The 21,308-nt window shown below is 42.2% G+C and overlaps 1 protein-coding gene and 1 pseudogene across 2 annotated transcripts; one reads left to right on the top strand and one right to left on the bottom strand.

The window, feature by feature from the left end:
• The window catches only part of LOC128339246 (amine sulfotransferase-like), a 47,405-nt pseudogene that overhangs the window by 20,341 nt on the left and 5,756 nt on the right, over positions 1-21,308 (bottom strand).
• Positions 1,307-19,444, top strand: LOC128343629 (amine sulfotransferase-like). 2 transcript variants are annotated; one of them, XM_053293047.1, is made up of 7 exons: positions 1,307-1,412; positions 2,567-2,716; positions 10,940-11,148; positions 11,603-11,729; positions 13,022-13,116; positions 13,448-13,628; positions 18,444-19,444. In XM_053293047.1, exons 2-7 carry the CDS (start codon positions 2,575-2,577, stop codon positions 18,566-18,568), a joined length of 879 nt encoding a protein of 292 aa, XP_053149022.1. In that variant the 5' UTR covers positions 1,307-1,412; positions 2,567-2,574; the 3' UTR covers positions 18,569-19,444. The 2 variants fall into 2 exon arrangements, with proteins under 2 accessions (XP_053149022.1, XP_053149032.1); XM_053293057.1 differs by having other exon boundaries at positions 1,309-1,412; positions 2,564-2,716.

Below are 21,308 nucleotides of genomic sequence, written 5' to 3'. Positions count from 1 at the left end.
AATCTCATACGCTACCAGAGAATCTACACTCAGAACACCTCAGAAACAACAGAACTCAGCACCCCATGGGTTAGCAACCCATGGGGGAAGTTGGCACCCTATGTGCACTACACCATCACTCACTCCCGGCCCCCCCAGTGCCCCCCAGGTGGAGTTATGGGTCTGCTGAAACCTCCATTATTCCCTGGGAGGGGGGCCTTAAAGAAGCGAAAACCTCCAACAATTCCTAAGAAATCAGCCCTTTGCCCTATTCCTTTGGAATCTGAGTTGTGGCAGGCACCCCTTGGGGCACTGCCACACAACCCACTCTTTTGCCCCTCAGGCCCCCCTTTCTGCCCCGAATCTGCCCCAAAGACATTTCAACTTCAGACATTCTTTAAAAATCAGCCCTTTTCCCAATTCCTTTGGAATCTGGGTGGCAGCAGGCACCCATTGGGGCACTACCACCTGAACCACTCTTCTGCCCCTAAAGCCCCCTTTCTGCCCCCAATCCACCCCAAATAACATCAACATCACACATCAACAACAGCAGAGCTTTGGAAAAAATCAGGCAAATTTCCAAAGGTCTTACTCCATTGAACCCCTTACCCACAGATAAACCTTCTTTTGTTTTTGAACCGCCCACCACCACCCCCCCCCCGGTCATTTTTCTGTAAGCAACACTTTGCACTAAATTTATTCTGATGTGGAACTGCTTCACTCAAAGCTAATTTTCCCACACAAAGCCCAAACGAAATTTTGGGGTGTTCACCAATCCCTCTGGGGCAGGTCCATTACCACCGGACCCAGCTCAAAATCTTTAATTATTAAGAAGAAAAAGTGTACCTGTGATTTGATTCCTAGTGTTCATAATGCATTTTCTCTTAACTCAATCTTGACAGCATGGTGTACTGGTTAGAGTGCTGGACTAGGACCGGGGAGACCCGTATTTGAATCCCCATTCAGCCATGGTACTTCCTGGGTGACTCTGGGCCAGTCACTTCTCTCTCAGCCTACATCACAAGGTTGTGAGGAGAAACTTAAGTATGTAGTACACTGTTCTGGGCTCCTTGGAGGAAGAGTGGGATATAAAAATGATTGAATGAATGAATGAATGAATAAATAAATAAATAAATAAATAAAATACAGAGCATATTATGTAAGATAGTGCTCTCTCCTCCTGGAACTGCCTTATGTTTTTCTTTTGCTCGCACTAGTCTCTGTTTGGCGATATCATCTTACACAATCTTTTTCTAGGGAACGGCCCTCAGTTCAAAGATCTGAATGGCATATAAAAGTCCAATCAGCTCAGAAAGTGGTGCTCAGAAGGCAACGAAGCTGCTTTGTTGGGGGACCTCAATATCAGCATTGATAATTAAGTTCCAGGAGGCAAAAGAATTTTCACTGACCATTTAAAAAACGGAACTCAGAAGGTAAGCTTCCAGTACATTCCACTTTCTAGGCTAGAGGCAGCTCACTGAATGCCGGGGGGGGGGGGGGTGGACACCACAGCAAGTGTGGCTTATGCTATTATGGTCAACATGCAACTTCATCAGAGGCACAATCTGTTGTATTTGTATGCGTTGTTAGTCTTTAAGATGCCACAAGGCTTGTCATCTTTCTTACAACAGGAGATAGCTATTGTTTGGGAAAGGAATGACAGGATTTCAAGTCCAGCAGTTCCTCTAGAGTAGACACGGTTTATTCATGGAAAAAGAAATGGGAATCTTGTTCCTCTTCTAATCTATATTAATATCAGAAGTTAATATATACCAAGTTCCTCTCGTATCCCACCTCTAAGTGATAGTTCCTCTCGTATCCCACCTCCAAGTAATAGCTATTTCCTTGGAAATAGCAAGTGATGTGATTGTCTGCCAGGGTTAATAGCACATCTCTATTTACCACCAATTTTGTACTTGACATTATCTGATTACTAGGAAAAAATGGGCTGCAGAGGACTCAAACCAGTGATATAGTTTATTAGACCAAATTACATATTGGAAGGCATCAGTGTTCAGAGTTACCCGGAGTAACTGTTCATTACCTGGGCCTCCTGCCACCATCCAGGCAGCTCTTTACTAAGCAGGAGCAGAGCCACCCCCCAGCAAACAGCAACTCCAAATCAGTCCTCTCCACCTTTCCCTTCTACATGGTGGTAGCAGCCACCACCGCTTGACTCAGTGTATGCCCTTCCGTGCCTCCCTCATGTGCTGCTGGTCTGGTGGGAAAAAAGGGGGATGAAACAGAAGATAACATTTCAAGAGCGCAGCAGAGGATTGGAACCCTTTTGACATTTCCTCTTCCTTGCCCTTTCAAAATTCCCTCCCCCTTTTCATAATCAGATCAGCAGCATACACGGAAGGTGCCGGAGGGTGGCACCAAGTCAGGCAGTGCAGGTTGCTGCTGCCATGGAGGGGGGCGGAGTGGAGAAGGTGGAGAAGGGTATGTATGTGGAGGGGAATGACATTTGGCACCCTGCTTCAGACAAAAGAAGGTATTGGGTCTTGAATGCTGACTGGCAAGAGGAGAGGTGAACCTTTAAAATAAAATAGGTAGTTTTCAATTTTTTGTACTGTTGTTCCAGCAGTGATAGCAATGCAGCCATCAGAGAAATATTTGTTCAAACACAAGGGGAATTATTTCCAACCAGATCTGGTTACAGCAGAATATATTGATTCCCTGGAGGATTTTGAAATCAGAGACAGTGATGTATTTCTAGTCACTTATCCAAAATCAGGTAAGACTGGATATATATTAATGAACACAGGTCTACTACTATTAAACAATTTAATATTTAAATATTTTAAGTGTTTTGTGTATTAGCCCTACAGCGATACAGTTAAAAAGTATTTTCATTTGGGCCACCCCAGCCTGTTCTTCATTTACAGCCAAAATCAAACTTGGATACATGACCCAACAGTTCCTCTCCCTCTCTCTTTTTTTAAATTAAAGATTTTTATTTGAAAGTAGAACAAGAAAGGTGGGGGGGAGACATTCTCCACTCTTGAGCTTCCAACAACTACATATTGTATATTTCATATAACAATCCAAAATTTCACATTCCCCCTCTGATAATAATCTTTTCGCTCTCAGTGTATATCACGAAAGGCAAAGATGGGAATATGGGTAATACAATGGTTCGCCAACTACTGATACACTGCCCTCAGCCTTCAATTTTAAAAGAAACCGAATCTTGAATATGGATTTAGACCTTGTGCTATATTAAGATTTATAAAAGGTTCCCAAATTGCCACAAATGTTTCATCTGAGTTATTCCTCAAATAGGTGGTGAACTTAGCCATCAAAGCATACTCCCATATCTTTAATAGCCATTCATCCATAGTCGGGATTATCTGTGACCTCCAATTTGCAGCGTAAAGAATCCTAGCCGCTGTGCTCATGTATAAAGACAGCTCAGTGTATTTAGTGGGAATAGAAGGTTTAGTCATGTTTAACAGAAAAGGCTCTGGTGAATAAGAAAGGTTTATATTTAAATTTTGTTGCATTTTAGTGTGATTTTCCCCCCAGAATTGCCGTGCTTTGCGGCAAGTCCACCACATATGATAAAATGTGCTAAGGTGATTCTTGCATTTCCAACAGTTTCCCAGGTAATTGCTATCCATTTTTCTAATAGTTTCAAGGGTTATATACCAACGAAAATACATTTTATACGAATTTTCTCTCAAAGTACACTTCCAGTGAATTTTATATTCACCTTCCATTGATACTCCCATTGTTGAAGATCAGTTATTCTGCATAGGTTTTGCATCCATTTAATCATGCAACCAACAGTTGCTCTCATGCAGTCCTTGTTGCCCTTGGCCTTCCTTGCCTCTTTTCCTGTGCCAGGCCTAGTGCACATCTTTCTATTGTGTCCCCCCTTGGGGCAGAATCACACCATCTTGATTGCATATTCAGTGGCTGACATACTGTGCAAGGGAATGTGGGCATCTTGAGCACAAACCTTGCACATGTGTACACACTGGGGGGAGGAGCTCAACATGGATGCCCAACAGCAGAAATTTTAATGAGCTCCTCGCATTTTTCCCCCTTTAATGCTTTTTATCTCAATGTTTGATGATTTAAAATTTAGTTGAGCAGCTTATCTTATTCAACTAAATACCAGAGCTGATTTTTAAGCCTTTAAAACTGCCAAAATAATTACCATCCTGTGGAGGATGAGAAAGAAGAAAAGACAAAGAACAAGTCCTGTTGCCCCAGCGGAGCAGGAGAGACTCTCCAAACAATCTAGAATAGACTGTTTCTTCACCGAAAAAGTAAGTCTCACATCTCCTGTTCCCTTACAAAACAGATTTTTCCCCCTGGAAGAAGCAAGTTTCTCATCTGAGATTCTCACAGGGGAGACAGATGACAGATTACAGAGTGAACTCAGACTACTGTCCCACACCAGCAAGGATAATGGATACGTACTCTTGTAATATTGTAATCTTACTACTGGCACTTTTCAACATCTTACGAAGTGCCTGAGCAGGGGCGTAGCAAGGTTGGAGTGGGCCCAGAGACGAGATTTTAAAATGGCCCCCACCACTCAAAGTCCAGGGCCTCCGCACACCCCAGGCCCCCAAGGATTTAAGTCTGATATTTCAAAATAAGTATGCTGCCTGGAAATACATTTCACTGAATACACACATGCACACGTCACATATATAGTGATATACATTGAGTACTATACATTTGTATTACTTTTAATGCCTAGAACACACTAGAAAGATGAATTATTAAAATGGACCCCTCGCTGCAGATTAGCAAAGGAAACTTTCAACCATGCAGGGTGAACCTATGTTTGTTTTCTCAGAATTCTGAACAAATTCAGTCGATTCCAGGAGGTTTTTCACAGGAGGCTTTTAAAGCTCTTTCACACACATCTCCTCTGGAATGGAGGTGCTGCATTCACATGTTGGCCAGATTTACCCTGAAGTCCCTGCGAGTTATTGGGGAGCAGTTCACACACAAGAAAAATAAAATAAAATAAAAGCACAACACATGCTTCTCACTCAGACCTTCTGGCTTGCAAAACAACTTGAACATAAGTGTATTTATAAATGAATGAATGAATGAATAAAATAAATATAATACTGTTTGTTCCAATAGTTTTTGTAATTTTCTGCCATGAAACAAGCCACTTATAGGACTTAGATAGCTTGGAAAATTTACTGGCTAAAAAAAAAATCTGTTTTAAAATAAATATCCAGAGACTTCTCAGTCCCTCCCCCTGATATCAAAGCTCTATGGCAAGCAGATCCCTATGTATCCGGGGGGCGGGAAAGGTAACCACAAAAAGGAGTTCACACTCTACCTGGCAAATGCTGGGCAGCAAGGGGTCTGCTGCAGAGAACAGTGGAGGCCACTCTGGCTGCCTCCTCCTTCCTGGCTGCTTGGGCCCTACTTGAGTTCAGGCTTCACAGAGGCCTACAGGAGGCCTCCATGGAAGCCCTGCCCACCCACCGATCAGCTGAGAGGCGGGAGAAAAGGAGCTCTTTGCAGCTTGTCTGCTGCTTCTATTGTGGCCAGGAGAACAAGCAGGAGAGAGGGAGAAAAGGGCAAGTGGCTGAGGGGCCTTGGGGCTGGGCAGGGGGCAATGGGGAGTCATGTGAGGTGCCTCTGGGGGGCCCCTCCAGGCAGTGGGGCCCCCAGACAACTGTCTCCCCTTGCCCGATCGTTGTTACGCGCCTGTGCCTCAGTCGGCTGGAGAGTAAAATTGATTCTATTGAGGCGCTCTTAGTGAGAAGGATACCGGGGGACTCCCTTGTTGATGATGATGATAAAGTAAAGGACAGTCATAATGTGAAGTCTCAGCTGTCCAGCTGCCTATCTTTTCCTTTGATCCCTAATACAATTAATTACCAATTACAGCCTTGATGTGTTTGCCTCCAAATCGATCATATTTAACTCAGCTGTGACAAATGGGCCCATAAAATGTCGATCCTACATTTCATTAGGCAATTAAGATTCAAAGCAGAGACCTTGTTTCTTATTATTTTTTGTCTGATATGGGTAATTATCAAAGACTAATACTGACCTGCAAATCAGCGTGGTTACCAGGGCTATTACATCGCATGTCAAGCGATTTGGGGCGATTTGGGATAAAACCCAAGAGATGTTTTGCCAGTACTAGCATATTGCCTTTGGTCACAAGGGGGTTAAAAGCTCAGCCTTCAGCTCGTTATCCTGCAAACCCCTTATCCAAGTGTGTGGGGAGCGGAAAATCATTAACCCAAGCAGTGACTCAGGCAAAAAAGCCAAGGTCATCCTCACCACAAAGATCCAAGCAAAACAATTTTGGAACACATTTTACAGCCAGTGGATTTAGTTACAGCTCCTGCTGCAGAGTCTTCAGACACCACTGATGAACAACAGCTCATGGATACGCTCTCTCACTCATTAATTAATTTACATGATACACTTACGAATATAGTGGACGATTTAGCCATATTGGGGGAGAACACAAATGTTCTTCCATTGCCCCTGGCCCCTGAGAGCCCAGCAAAAACAAATAACATAGCAGAGCCTCATGATAAAGGAAGTCATATAACTGACCTTTTGGTGATTTAAGGAAGAACTCTGCCCTTATAAAGCAATCCACTCTCGCCTTACAAGAAGCTGGTCAAATTGTCCCTGACCATCTGGCTGGCCTTTTGTTTGATCCTCATTTTGGCCCTATTTCGGCTTTGTTGGCTCCAACTTCTTTTCCATCTTTTACAATGAGCCCAAAGGATCCACCACACCTGAGATCCAGCTTGGTTTCTGACAGTTTAGCTACCTTTTGTACAGATGATCATGATCTTCCAGTGCGAGATGCTTCTCTTAGCCAAGTGAAGAATACTGAGGAGTCTACTCTCCAGGAAGTGGGGGCTCCTGACAATACCACCTCTCTCCCCGCAGCCTGACTGTTACCCCTACATGATGAAATCTGTTTCTGTGTTTGGAACCTGGCCAGTTGGGAGTCCAAACTACGAGATCCTGATTTGCATTCATTTCCAGATTTGACATTATTCTAATAATAATAATAATAATAATAATAATAATAATACAATTTCTATACCGCCCTTCCAAAAATGGCTCAGGGCGGTTTACAAAGAGAAATAACAAATAAGATAACAAATAAGATGGTTCCCTGTCCCCAAAGGGCTCACATTCTAAAAAGAAACATAAGACACACACCAGCAACAGTCACTGGAGGTACTGTTCTGGGGCTGGAGAGGGCCAGTTACTCTCCCCCTGCTAAATAAAGAGAATCACCATGGTAAAAGGTGCCTCTTTGCCCAGTTAGCAGGGGTAATCCAAAAAACCTGGGCCCAAAAAGAGCTCTGCCTGCCTGGCTATAAGTCATTGTCCTTGGGTGTGATTGCGGGGAAGGCTAGAGGCAGGCCTCAAGGAGGTTTGGCTGTTTTGATTTCTACCACGCTTCAATTCAGGTCTCTCCATCTTGGCAATCTGGACCACCTTGCTATGGCAGTCCAGGTTGACATTGGAGATACTTCTATTGTATTGATGAATGTCTATATTCCACCTACTAGAACACATGCAGAAATTGGTGCTGTTTGGCACAGACTAGAGACCTTCATTAATGAGATTCAATTGGATTATCATGACTCTCATTTAATTGTAGCAGGGGATTTTAATGCCAGGATTGGTCTGGATGATAATTCCCTTTTCGCTAAATTTCATCAGTGCCCTTCGTCCTATGATATTCCTTTTCCCCTCCTCTCTAGAAAATCTAAAGATCTCTTGGGGAACTTTTTGGGTTTAAACCTTATTAAGACTTTTAGAAGGGCAGATCTTCATCTACTCAATGGGGCCACAGCCACTGACTTCCTGGCTGAATTTACTCACTGGGCAGGTTTAAATCCTTCTCTTTTAGACTATATGGCTGTATCCCACAATTTATTACCATTTTTAGGGCATTTTCGGATGATTACTCAGTCTGAGAGTGATCATTCCCCTTTGACATTGTCTGTGATATGGAGGGAGCCTGCCCATCTTGAGAGTTGCCAGGCTTCCATTAATGAAGAGGAGCAAGGTCTGGCTAGGGTGAAATGGTCCTTGGCCTTACAACAATGTGTTGATACACTTCTATTGTCAGTGGCGCCTCCAACCTTCGGGCGCACCTAATTGTAGGACAGCTTAATGGCACTGACACCTTTTTTTTGCATGAGTGGTTTGATTCTGGTGACATTATTTTGGCTGAACAGGCGGACTTTCGTGAGGGATGTTCCACCATCCAGCAAGCATTTACTTTACAGCATCTAGTTGAAAAATATTCCTTTAGGCCCAAGTCTTTCCTCTTTGCAGCATTCATAGTTTTTAAAGGAACTTTTGATTCCATCTCAAGGGATAGATTATGGGCTAAGCTAAAGGAGTCAACTATTGAGTCACGTTTATTGCTACTAATAAATAATCTCCACGTTAATGCCCGCCTTAGAGTGCGCTGTAGTGCGAAAGGACATCTCTCTGCAGAAATACCTATGTAGAGAGGAGTGAGGCAAGGCTGTATTTTAGCCCCATCTCTATTTAAATTCTATATAAACTCTTTAGTCTCCCACCTGAACGATTCAGCCCTTCACCCTCCTAAATTGGCCAGTAGACATGTCCAGATACTACTCTATGCAGATGACATAGTGTTACTTTCACAAACTAAAATAGGGCTAAGGCGTACCCTAGCATCTCTGAGTTCTTACTGTGCTAAGGAGGCCTTAGAGATAAATTATTCCAAAACAAAGGTCTTGGTGTTTTTCCAGGCACCCAAAGAACTTTAGATGGTCTATAAACGGGCAAAGAATTGAACAGATGAGGGTGTTTAAATATCTTGGGGTGGCCTTCCACTCTAGTGGAGGCCGTAAAGCCCATCTTAATACTGTTTCTCATAGTGCACAGCAGTCGGCAAATGCCATTAAGTCTTTTCATTTCTCAAGGGGTGCCCTTTTTGTTCCAGTGGCCATTAAACTCATTATCACTAAGGTAAACCCTCAGATTCTCTATGGTGCACAGCTTGGCTCTTATGGCAACTTTACTCCTTTGGAAGTAATCCAGACAAGGTTTCTAAGGGGTATTCTCCAGGTTCTCTGTGGTGTTACTAATGTTGCTTTCCGAAGAGAGGCTGGGGTCACCACGTTAAAGCTGAAAATTTGGCTGTGTATAATCAGATTTTGGTTGACGCTGGTATTTTTTCCTACTGGCCTTGCCCCTCTAGTATTAGTTGATAGCTTTACATCCAAATGGAAAACAGCATAAAAACAAAGTTGTGTCATCTTGGTACATCCCAGGAAGGACTTATAGGGCGGGGATTCATTCAGGCTATTCAATTTATTAAACAACGAGCTCTAGATATAGAGCTGCAAGAAGAATCTGCACGCGTGACAAGAGGGCTATATATAGGCCCTCAAGGTTTTAATCTTAAACCCGCCGATTTTTTAGATAACATTCTAGTATTTAAATTTAGGAGAACATTAGGGGTGTGCACGGATCAGTTCGGAGGCCATTCTACTGGCCTCCGAACTGGTCTGGAGAAGGGGTGGTTTTGGTTCGGGAGGGTTAGGGTGGGGGCTTCCATTAAGGGTGGGGGGGACTTTACTTACCCCTCCCGCCCTTTCCCGCGTTGGCGCCATAAATATTGTAAGAAATCCTTTCTAGTTCCTTCTTCGTGCGTGCGCAGAAGGCTCCCTGCACTTTGCACTCGGCAAGGCAGGGAGCGGGCGGGCGGACGGACGTCTCGCTGCCGTCCGCCCAAGCGCAGTTTCTCCACCGGAATCTCCGGTCCGGGCGAGATTTAAAGGGGCTTCAGCGGCAGCAGGGGGCTTCGAGGGGGCGGCAGGGAAGCACCCTGCCGCCCCTCGATGTTTAAAATTCAGAGGATCAGAGCCATAATTGATAATAGAAGCGGGCGGCGAGGGATCCTGCCGCCCGGATTTCTTACAATATTTACGGCGCCAACGCGGGAAAGGGCGGGAGGGGTAAGTAAAGCCCCCCCCGCCCTTAATGGAAGCCCCCACCCCAGCACCGAACCGCAGCTCCGCGGTCTGGTGCACATGACTAGAGAACATTAACCCTGGCCCACCTCAATGTACTTCCTACAGTGGTCTTGGAAGGAAAATACAAGCAGGTACCTTATGCAGCACGCCTTTGTCCCTGTGGTGCAGGTGAAATAGAGACGACTGCTCATGTAATTCTTCATTGTGAATTTTATAGGGATAGTCATTCTAAGTTTATTTTACCTTTGCTAAAGAATTGTACGGGCCACACCGATCTTTTTTACTTAGAGTATCTGCTGTCCAATTTTAAACCTGGGATGACTGTTAATGTGGCCAAATTTTGTTTTACTGTATGTAAGCTTCATAAAGCCTGCATTACTTAATTGAATATTTTGTAAAATGTAAAGATTAACTGGTCTATGACTAATAAACACTATCTATCTATCTATCTATCTATCTACCTATCTATCTATCTATCTATCTATCTATCTATGTGTACACACCAACAGTGGTGCTGCACTGCTGTGAAAAAGACCTCCATGCATGGACTTGTGTGACACAAAACCCAATAGAAAAAATGGATGTCGTATCACACAGTTCTGCCCAAAGAGTCCTTATTACCTGCAGGGTGGTAGCACTTGGCATTGCACATGCACAGGGGCACGGGTGCTGTTCAAGCCCCCTGAGTACGCTTGTTCTGTAGACCTCGCTCCAGCCATTAGGAGTGCCATAGGCACTCACGTGTACAGTGGGGAAAGCAGAGAGGAAGACCCAACCCTCTGTTGTCACTCACCCCCTCCCACCCAACCAACATGCTTACAGTGCCATTTGTCTGAAGGGGGAGGTGTTGTAAGGGTCTTCACTGGCAACTCCATGTGCTGCAACCCCTACCAATGTGATATTCTGTCTAGAGATGTATGTATCGGGTGGTTTAACAATATGATTAAATAAATAAATATTCCCCTTCACAGGAACAATATGGTCTCAAAACATTTTGAGCTTGATTCATCATGAAGGTCATCGAGATGGAACTGAAGATACAGATTTATTAGACAGAGTCCCATTTCTGGAGTACAATATCCGCAATATGGATTTCGACAAGCGCCCATCGCCTCGTCTCTTTTCTAGCCATCTGCCCTACTATCTAGTACCAAAGGGGTTACGAAATGGAAGAGCAAAAGTAAGGCGAGCCACTTTTTAATTCTGTTAAATTAAAATTTGTTTTCTCCTCCTTTAACTTAACATGCCCGTTTTCATTGACAATATTGACTGTCTCAGGACATCTCCACACTTCTCTTCCTTCTTTGGTCTGGATGAAAGACTCTGAGGGCCAAACCATGGCTTATGGGAGACATCCCTTCCCTCCAGAGCGGCAGTCTCAGCCATGCATATAGCACAAGGCTGAATGACAGGAGGCCAAAAGTCCATGAAACATCTGACCAAGCACCTTCATGGTGAACAGTTTTATGGATACTCTCTTTATTAACTCATCTAAAAGGAAAATGACCATCAACCTAATCTAATTTGAGTAAATTACTGCAAAAAACTAATGTAAAACATCTCGATCTTAATGGTAAGTACTTTGTTCATATCACTGAATGGTCTGAATTTTAAAATATTATTTTTTTCTGCAGATTATTTATGTAGCGAGAAACCCAAAAGATGTAATGATCTCCTTCTACCATTTTTCCAAATGTGCAGTGAAATTAGAAGAAATAGAAGACTTTGGTGTGTTCATGGAGCGGTTTTTATCTGGCAAAGGTAAACATTATTTGCTACCACACCCTTATCTCTGTACCCCTTCTCTGCATTTGAGAACAAGCTCTTGAGAGCACAGGAAAAGAGTATTCAGCTTCTATGAAGAAGTTCTGTACTATTTTTAAAAAATTCAATAGCGACATCCCTCCAATCAATAAAAACATTTATTCTATGAAATGTTAATTCAGTAGCTGGCATCCAGCCTCATCAAGTGATTGTGCAAACGAGCTGCACAAGGGCAAAGTTGTGGTGCAAGCCAGTTCTGCTCACTCTGGAACTTGCATTCCAGACCAGTGTTGCACTCGTGCGACCACCCTTCCACTTGTGCAACACAATGCGCAACATCTGCTGTGTCTGTTCCTGAGCAAGCTCTTCCTACATCCATTTAATTTTGGGTATGAGTGCAACTTCTGGATTTTGTGCAGACATATTATTTTCTTGAGCAAGTGCTACTTTTCCCCCAAGTGCTTTTTCAGTCTGCATACGACCTATTCTTTTGCATAATAGTATAGTGTCAGTGTTAATGGATCTGTCCTTGTGGCCAAGGGGTTGAGACTGTGACGAACATCCTTTTATATTCAGTGTATAGGGATTTTCAAATCTCTCTTATCTCACCCCTCTTATAAAATATCCCTATAAGAACGCATGATAGATATGCATCCTTTTTACTAGCTTGTGTACCCATAATGCTGTGTGTGGCCAAATTCTGTGTGGCCGCATATGAGATTAGGTCTGAGCTGGTTTGAGTTATTGGTATTATGACATTATATTTTGTATTATTTATGTTATCTTTATTGTGATCTGTACTGTCTTTCTTTTATGTTGTTGGCTCAATGAATGTAATAATCTTATCTATCTATCTATCTATCTATCTATCTATCTATCTATCTATCTGATGTCACAGAAAGGTGCATGCACACAGAAAGATGAATACTCTCCGAGGAGAGCTGGTCTTGTGGTAGCAAGCATGAATTGTCACTTTGCTAGGCAGGTTCTGACTTTTATAAGAAGTCTGATTTGGATTTGTCATTATTCTTAATTATGCGATTCACACACACACTTCATTTTGTTTCATTACTTAGGATAACCCAGCTGTAAACTCATGGTGTGTTTGGAATCATGGCAGATATTCCCCTTAATGTTATCGCTGAAACGGGGCATTTAAAGCATTCATTTCTGATCTCTAGTTCAACCAATTTGAACTACAACTTTACTGCTTGCATCCTAACACCACCCGCTATCATTTACATTTATTCTAGCTTTTATGCCAAAATAATGTATCTATCTTCTATCAGTTCTCGATAGTTTATGGCTGGATCATATCGAAGGCTGGTATGCTCACAGGGGTGACTTCAATATCCTGTTCCTAACCTATGAAGAAATGAAGAAGGTAAGACCTAGCAGTATTATTCAGCAAGAGCTACCCAATGTATGATGATTTTTTAAAATCACTGGACTCGGAGGGTTTTACAAGAGGGACACATCCCTGCAGTGTTTCTTGATACTTCCCTCCCACACCCCGCTTCAGCTTTTGAGCTAGCCAAAGGAGGCAAAACAAATGGAAAATCCCATACTGGAACTGGCCCAAGAACTCAGCAACGTCATGAATAGCTATCTAGCTTCTCCATATCTGAAAAATGATGTCTTGTCTATTTTTGTTTGTGGGCCGATATGTTATGCAATTGTGGATTGTCTGGCATCAAAACTGTGTCTCATTTTAGGATCTGGGAAGTGCTGTACTGAAAATATGTAACTTCCTAGGAAAGAGGCTGTCTGAAGAAGAACTGGCCGATGTTGTGGAGAAGGCTGGATTTGATAAAATGAAAATGGATCGCAGAACAAACTATACGACACTCTCCACTGATATCCTAGATTTCAGTAAAGGAACTTTTCTTCGCAAAGGTGAATCAAAAAGGGTTGAAATCTGAGGATGTGCCCAGTAGCCCGAGACCCACAGCTGCCACCAAAATGATTGAGAGGGGGAGACTCCGTTTTTAAATTCTAGGAAGGTGGTAGAAATCGAAGAAAAAGAGCAGCACAGCACTAGTTCTATCATTAGGCAGAGATAGCCTTAGTAGATCAAACGACTCACAGTGAAGTCCAAAAACCCAGTGATTAACTTGGGCTGTTTTTGTATTTCATGCCTGGAATCCTCAACTTCGTTGAGCAGTAAGCAACTCTAGTGGCAGCATCTACACATGGCCTTTCTGGCATTTCTCTTTGTACACATCTGCACCTAGGTCCAGTCCAAGCACCCCCTCCCATTATTGCAAACAGGGATCAGCAAATTTCTCTTTTGCCGGGGAGTTCACCTGCTTTTTTACAAAGGCAGCATTTGCTGTTTGTTGTTGACTTTTCTACTTTAGCTCTTATAGCATTTGTTCTTAGTGCCTGTTCTTGTGAAGCCAATATTAAACCCTCAGTTTCTTTCTTCAAGTTGCCATTCTTAAGCCATTGCCGGGTCTTGGTGATGTCTGATTTTCCACTTATATTGTACAAATATTGACCATGCAGTGGCTTATTTTTCCATTTTTCTGCTCAGTTCTTGACTTGTTTTTTCTTGTAGGCCTGCTTAGTTTCATTGGTGTTTAATAGTTTCTCGTTATTGACCATTTTAAGTGCATCTTCTTTACTGTCCTTGATATATTCTTCAAGGCCTCTTTTCTCCTCCTCTACTGTTTGATGGACTTGCAGCATTCCTCTTCCACCTGAGCTGCGAGGGAGGTATAGCCTATCTACATCACTGTGGGGGTGCAGAACATGATTGATGGTCATGATTTTCCTGGTCTTACGATCTAGCATCTCTAGCTCTGCCTGGGTCCAGTCTATTATTCCTGCAGTGTATCTGATAACAGGTATAGCCCAGGTGTTTATGGCTTGTTTGGTGTTCCCGCCATTGAGTTTGGACTTTAGGGTTTTTCTGACTCTCCTGATGTATTCACTTCCAATTTTTCTTTTAACTTCAGCGTGTGTGTTGTTATCAGCCTGGAGAATGCCCAAGTATTTGTAATGTTCTTTCTCTTCCAGGTTCTTGATCTTGCTTCCATTCAGCAGTTCTATTCCTTTCGTTTTTCTTATTTTTCCTCTGTTCATTATAAATGCAGCACACTTGTCTAGTCCAAACTCCATTGCTATATCGCTACTGAATATATGGACAGTGTTTAGCAGTGATTCAATTTATGACTGGGACTTTCCATACAACTTCAGATCATCCATGTACAGCAGATGGTTGATTTTACTTGATGTTTTAGATGTTTGTTATCTGAGACCTGTTCTGTTTAGTATTTGTGAAAGTGGAGTCATGGCAATTACAAACAACAGAGGGGATAGTGAGTCCCCTTGGTAAATGCCTCTTCTAATGCTAACCTGTCCAAGTGTCTCACCATTGATTGTTAACTGTGTACTCCTCATGCTCATTGCTTTTTAAATAAATATCTGAATGTTTTTGCTGATACCAGTTGTTTCTAAACATTTTAGTATCCATGTGTGAGGCAATGAGTCGAAGGCTTTCTTGTAGTCAATCCATGCAACACTTAGATTTGTTTTTCTTCTCTTGCAATTTTCTAAAATCATTTTGTCAATCAGCAGCTGGTCTTTTGTGCCTCTGGTGTTTGGGCAATTTCCTTTCTGTTCAACTGGAAGCTGTTTGTTAGTTAATAAGTGTTGCATCACTTCATCTGCTATTATTCCAGTTAATTTGAACATGGTTGGCAGGCAGGTTATCGGTCTATAATTACTCGGAACTGCACTTTTTGCTGGGTCTTTCATGATGAGATGAGTTTTCCCAGTTGTTAGCCATTGTTCAATATCACCTCCTTGCAACATGTGATTGACTGTTTTGATAGTTGTTTATGGAGGCTTGTTAGGTGTTTAAGCCAAAAGCCATGCAATTCATTGTCGCCTGGTGCAGTCCAATTTTTAATTTTCTTTGCTCCTTCACTTATTAATTCTGGTGTTATTATTAGATCTTGCATTTGTTAGTTACATTTTTACCCTATTTCACCCAGTATGCTTTTTTATTATAATCTATTGGATTGTCCCATAATTTCTCCCAGAATGGCACTGTTTCTTCTTTATTTGGTGTTTCTATGTTATTTGCAGTTTCTCCTTCTATGCTTTGGTAGAAACGTCTCTGATTCGACTGGAATTGGAGATTCTGCCTGTGTTGTGTAATTCTGGCTTCATATCTGCTAATCTTCTTTGACACTGCTGTTATTTGCTGCTTGATTAATTCCAGGACTTCTCTAATTCTCCTTGAATCTAGGTGGTATTTTTGGATCAGATACTGTTTGGTGTTTTCATTCTTCAGCTTCTTGTCTTTCATATCTTTCATTTGACTAGCATCTGATCTAAGCCTGGAGATTTTATTTTCTAATATAATCTTCCATTTAGGTGATGTACTACTTTTTTTTTTTTTTTTACAGGTCCACTGATATTATAGACAAGCTCTTGTGTTGTTATTGTTGCTGCACTGTACATTAGTTGGTTTGTTTCTTGCAAATTCTTGGTTGTTATTTCTGCAAGTGCAGCATTGACATATTTTAATGCCTGAGCAAGTTGTTTTTTGGCAACTGTTTTTAGAGCTGGAAGTCGAACCCTGGTGGTTGTTTGGTTCATGTGCTCAGTTACTTTTTGCTTTAGTTCTTGTTGCTTTTCTGTTAAACGGCAATTGGGTTTTTGAGGTGAAGGCAAAGGGGAGGTTGGCTGGTTTTGATTTTGAAACTGTTCAGCAACAGTGGCATCCTCTATTTCCAACACCTCCTCCACCTGCGCCTGAGCAACTGCTTCAGTTGGTGGTAATTCTTCTTCCATATCTTGAGCCTGTGTTGCTCTTTGCAGTTCTTCCAGCAAAACTTCTGTGAATACTTTATTTCTTATTATGAATCTTCTCTGGTCTGCAAGCCTTTGTTCTGTTATTTCTGTATCTGGATGCTTCTCCTTCGAAATTTGATCCTGAGTCCTGTTGCCAACTTGCTACCAGATGTCCAGGGACTCCAGCATCTGGCGCAGTCCTTTTTGACCCGGGCAACGACTGATCCAGTATAGATTTATTAAAGTTACGTCTCACCATATTGTTGATGGGAGAGGCACTCTTCATCTGGCTCCCCTGGTGAGAACTGTCCAGTATGGTTGGACCACTGGCATAGCTCTCACCTTCTTCAGAGCATGCAAGCCCCACAACCACGCCAAGGCAGTGCCTCACTGAGGGAATATTTATTATTATTATTATTATTATTATTTTATTTTATTTTATTTTATTTTATTCTATTTCTATCCGCCTGCCTTGAGGCGGATTCCAAGCCATTCTATCCAGAAGGTGGCAAATTCCATGCATTATAAATACGTTCTTAATGGTGTGGCATTAGTCACTGAGTATAAATTGCCCCCCAAAAGGCAAGGGTTAAGTTATGAAGATGTATAGCTTGTGTCGAATAGAGCTGTGCTGGACTGACCATCTGAAGAACAGGATGCCTTCCAAGTGTAAAAGAATATACATCTCCAATACTGATGTGCTCATTTCCTGGAGTCCTTGCCAGCTAAGTTGTTAATTCAGAAAGGTCAGGAAATGCACTGCATATCTGTGTGCTCCTGAAGAGTGTTCTGCTGTTCTCTTGTGAAAGGAAGGATTCCTTCCCTGATTGATTCTCCTTTTGAAATGGGGTCTGCTCACCGGCTACAGCTCTCTCTCTCAAAAGGAGAGGTAGGGGTATCCCATTCAGTCTTCACTATTCTGACCTTGGGGTCTCATGCGTTGCTCATGTGCAGTGACCAGCTGTGGGTTTCGCCAAACCCAGGCAGGTGAAAGGTTCACCATAGGGACTACAATTCCATGGTCTTGTGATGTATAGCCACCCAAAAGTAATATAGATCAAGGGGTGCTCTCCAGGCTACCCTGCAATTCGGTTATCTGGCAACACTCTCTGTTCTAGAGGAGACAGGCAGCCCGGTCCTCTTCTTATTCATCCCATAGCAGCTTTCATATACCACGTACAGCATGAAGTCCAAAGCTTTTCTCCTCTCAATCAGTCCTTCCCTTTAGATCCTGATTTCAGATTGAGTCCAAGTGTTGCAGAGTAATTACCTATATTCTATAAAAAGTTGCATAGGAAGCTTGGCTTTAGATGCAGAAAACAAGAGCTTGAACATTTATTATTAAACAATAGCTAATTAATGTGACTATCTCCAAGGCAAGCGAGGGAGAACCTCTGTGTTTGAATTCTTATGAGTATGAAGCTGAAGTGAAGCTTAGACTCCACCTGCAAGCCTGAATATACATACATACATAAAACAAGCATGCCTAGAACAAGAACCGAAATAATGCTACAAAGCAAATTTAGAACACCAAGGATTTCTTTAAAGATGCATCTTTAAACTTGGTCTGGGCACTGCTACCAACACACAGCATGGCACCAATTGTTCCCATTGCATAACCTCTGACATCGGGTGCCTCCTACAGCACCTGGGCAGGAACCTCACTTGCTACCTTGTGCTGCTGTCAATAACCCTCAGCCTCTTGCCAGCAGAAAATGACTCCATCATAGGATTGAGCCGCTACACTTTTCATGCAGGAAATTGCCCTAATTATTTGACAATCCATTCCAGTCATAAACAAATACACACATCCTCAGTTTCATCTGACCACTATGGTCACTATGGTCACTTCTCTCTCTCTCTCTCTCTCTCTCTCTCTCTCTCCTTCTTTGCTTCTTGTGCCAGGTACTGTTGGAGACTGGAAGAATACAATGACGGTGGCACAGAGTGAACGCTTTGACAGCGTTTTTAAGGAGAGGATGGACAAGTTGCCCTTCAAGTTTTGCTGGGATATCAATGACGAATTATGAGGACGCGACTATGTTGAAAGAGAACATGAATTCATGATTTGTATAAATTTATGCCATGGATGAATAATGCATACTGGGATCTCTATATCAAACACTCAAAAAGAAATAAGTCAACCCCTCTATATATTAATCTATAACAAACACTGTTGATATGGGTGTCCTTTGTGTTGACATAAGAAATCACATAAATCCAACGACACACTCAACCTCTAATGGAATCAATAAGATACTATATGAAGATACACTTGTGAGGATAATACTATCCATATTATAAAAGTTAATACAATATATATCGTACAAATCCACAACGGTAACCTGCTGACCTCCATTTTGTTGTTAAACTTTGTCAAGTGGATGACAATCTTAGAGAAATTAGAAAGCTTCAATGCAACTTGATAACACTTGCGGTATTAATCCATATCTTCCACTGATGTGTAGAATCACCTCTGTTGCTTCAGGAAGATATACTAATACAACCAGCTTGCAACAGTCTAATGGAAACAGAAATTCCATAAGCTTGATAACACTAATGATATTGATCCATATGCTCTCTTCCAAGAAATATTGAAACTCACTTATATTCTAGTTAATGAGCCTATGCACTATATCTCAGAAATTTCACAATACATCTTGTTTCAAATGACATATTATAGAAATGTGAAACAAAAAACCTTGATAAATGTCACAATACATAGATGCATCTACGATATAGATATATTGAAACAGCCTACATAGCGTAACATGATAATAAGATAGAAAACTATTCAAGCAGCATCTTCTGTAATCCCTTATTAAATACTTGATCTGAAAAAACATCAAAAACTCAATACAAAAGACAAAAAAAAAATTAAAAAAATTAAACTGGTCTTAAATTGACTTTAAACTTATTTTTATATTATTTTAAGCTGATGGTTCTAAATGTCTGTCTGTCTTGATTGTTGTACACTGTCCAGAGCATTTGGATGGTTAGGGAGGTATTGAAATGAAATGAAATGAAATGAGATGAAATGAAATGAAATGAAATGAAATGGAATAGAATAGAATAGAATAGAATAGAATAGAATAGAATAGAATAGAATAGATCCAATCAAAAATGAAAGTATAGAACAAACAGATTGTACAATGATGAAAATGTCATCAATGAATCTACTATAGCATAAGGCCTTTTTGTAAGGATTATTAACATCATTCAAAATAACTTTCTAAATGGGTCATATAGAAATCTGAAATACTGGAGCAACTGGGCTGCCCATGACAACCCCCTGAATTTGTAAAGAGTATTTCAAATAATGTCGAATCAATACACCAAGAAATGTGTAGGAGGGTTCCTGTGGGTCTAGAATCGATAAGATGCTATGACCATTCTAGCACCTTCCTGTGGAATTGATATGTACAGAAAATGAACATCCAAAGTGACGAAGGAGAATGTTGAATGAATAGATAAGTGTTCTATAATGTTGATGAAATGCTTTGTATCTTTCATGTAAGATACACATTTGGAGACACAAAAGTATCAAGACTAGGGCATTCCAGTCGGCTCTGGATCAGGTTGCACGCCTTCTTAAGGAGCAGGTTTGCATATCTGCTCCTAGAGAACCAGGTGGCAGCAGTTGCCAGCTGCCCCTTTGCTCTCCTTTGGCTGGTATGTCACCTGCACCCCTTCCTTGAAAGGCTGACTTCGCCTCTGTCAACCATGCCTTGATCATGTTGCATTTACTATACTATCCTACCAATATTTATATAACACTTTTCAACAAAAGTACTCAAAGCACTTTACATAAAAACAAATAAGATGGTTCCCTGTTCCCAAAGGGCTCACAATCTAAAAAGAAACTTTAAGTAGACACGAGCAACTATCATACCTGGGTAGGGCAGGCAGGTATGGCAGGAATCACACCGTTGGTGCAAGGGAAAAACAGTAGGATGTGCATAGATTTTCACTGGCATCACAATCCAACAGGGATTCACTCCATGGGAGGTGGTGTCCATGCCAGCACCACCAGATGTAGTCCCCTCTCTCTCCTGCCATCACCAGTGTGCAGTTAGGGACAGGAAAATGTCATGCACTCGATCTCAGATAGTGAGGAGGCAGGGGAAGCTGACAGCCTTTCAGCCGATGCAGGGGTGCCTGAGGGGCAGAGCCCAACTGTCAGTTCCCAAGAAACGGCTGAGGAAGGTCTGGCTGATGTTTCAGAGCAGGCACAGCAGTCTGAGGCAGCAGAGACAGCGACAGACAGACTAGAAGATGAGCTCTGCAGGCAACCCCCACTGACTCCACAGCAACGGCGTGTCACAAGGCGGAGAGCACAGCTGGAAACTATCAGGAGGAGTAAACGCCTCTTGCAGAGGGCTGATAAGCCTTGAATCCCTGCCAGCTGAGAGTTATCAGCTTGGACTATAAAGCACGTCAGCAGCTTTCTCTTAGCTGCTGGAAGACAACATTTGTCAACCCTCGTGTCAACAGCTTTCAGCCCAAGCCTGATATAAAGAACTATTCTGAGCCGTGTTTCGTTTCTGCAGCCCAGTTTGTATTGTGGACTATCTTCCTGGACTTCCCTTCTGGGTGGCCAGATTGCTGACAGAAAGCAGTTTGCAGTCCACTGCGGCTGGTACACAGATCAGCAGTGAAATGCACACTGGCAGCCCCAACACAGCCTCCCTGCATGCCCAGTACAGGGAAAGCACCAGCTGCCTGTTGAAAGTGGTGCGTGAGGGAAACTTCTTGTCAGGAGCAAGCAGC

The sequence above is a fragment of the Hemicordylus capensis genome, chromosome 1, assembly GCF_027244095.1.
Source record: "Hemicordylus capensis ecotype Gifberg chromosome 1, rHemCap1.1.pri, whole genome shotgun sequence".
Classification (NCBI taxonomy): Eukaryota; Metazoa; Chordata; class Lepidosauria; order Squamata; family Cordylidae; genus Hemicordylus; species Hemicordylus capensis.
The sequence above is the reverse complement of the archived record's forward strand: the minus strand, read 5'-3'. Positions and strand labels throughout refer to the sequence as shown.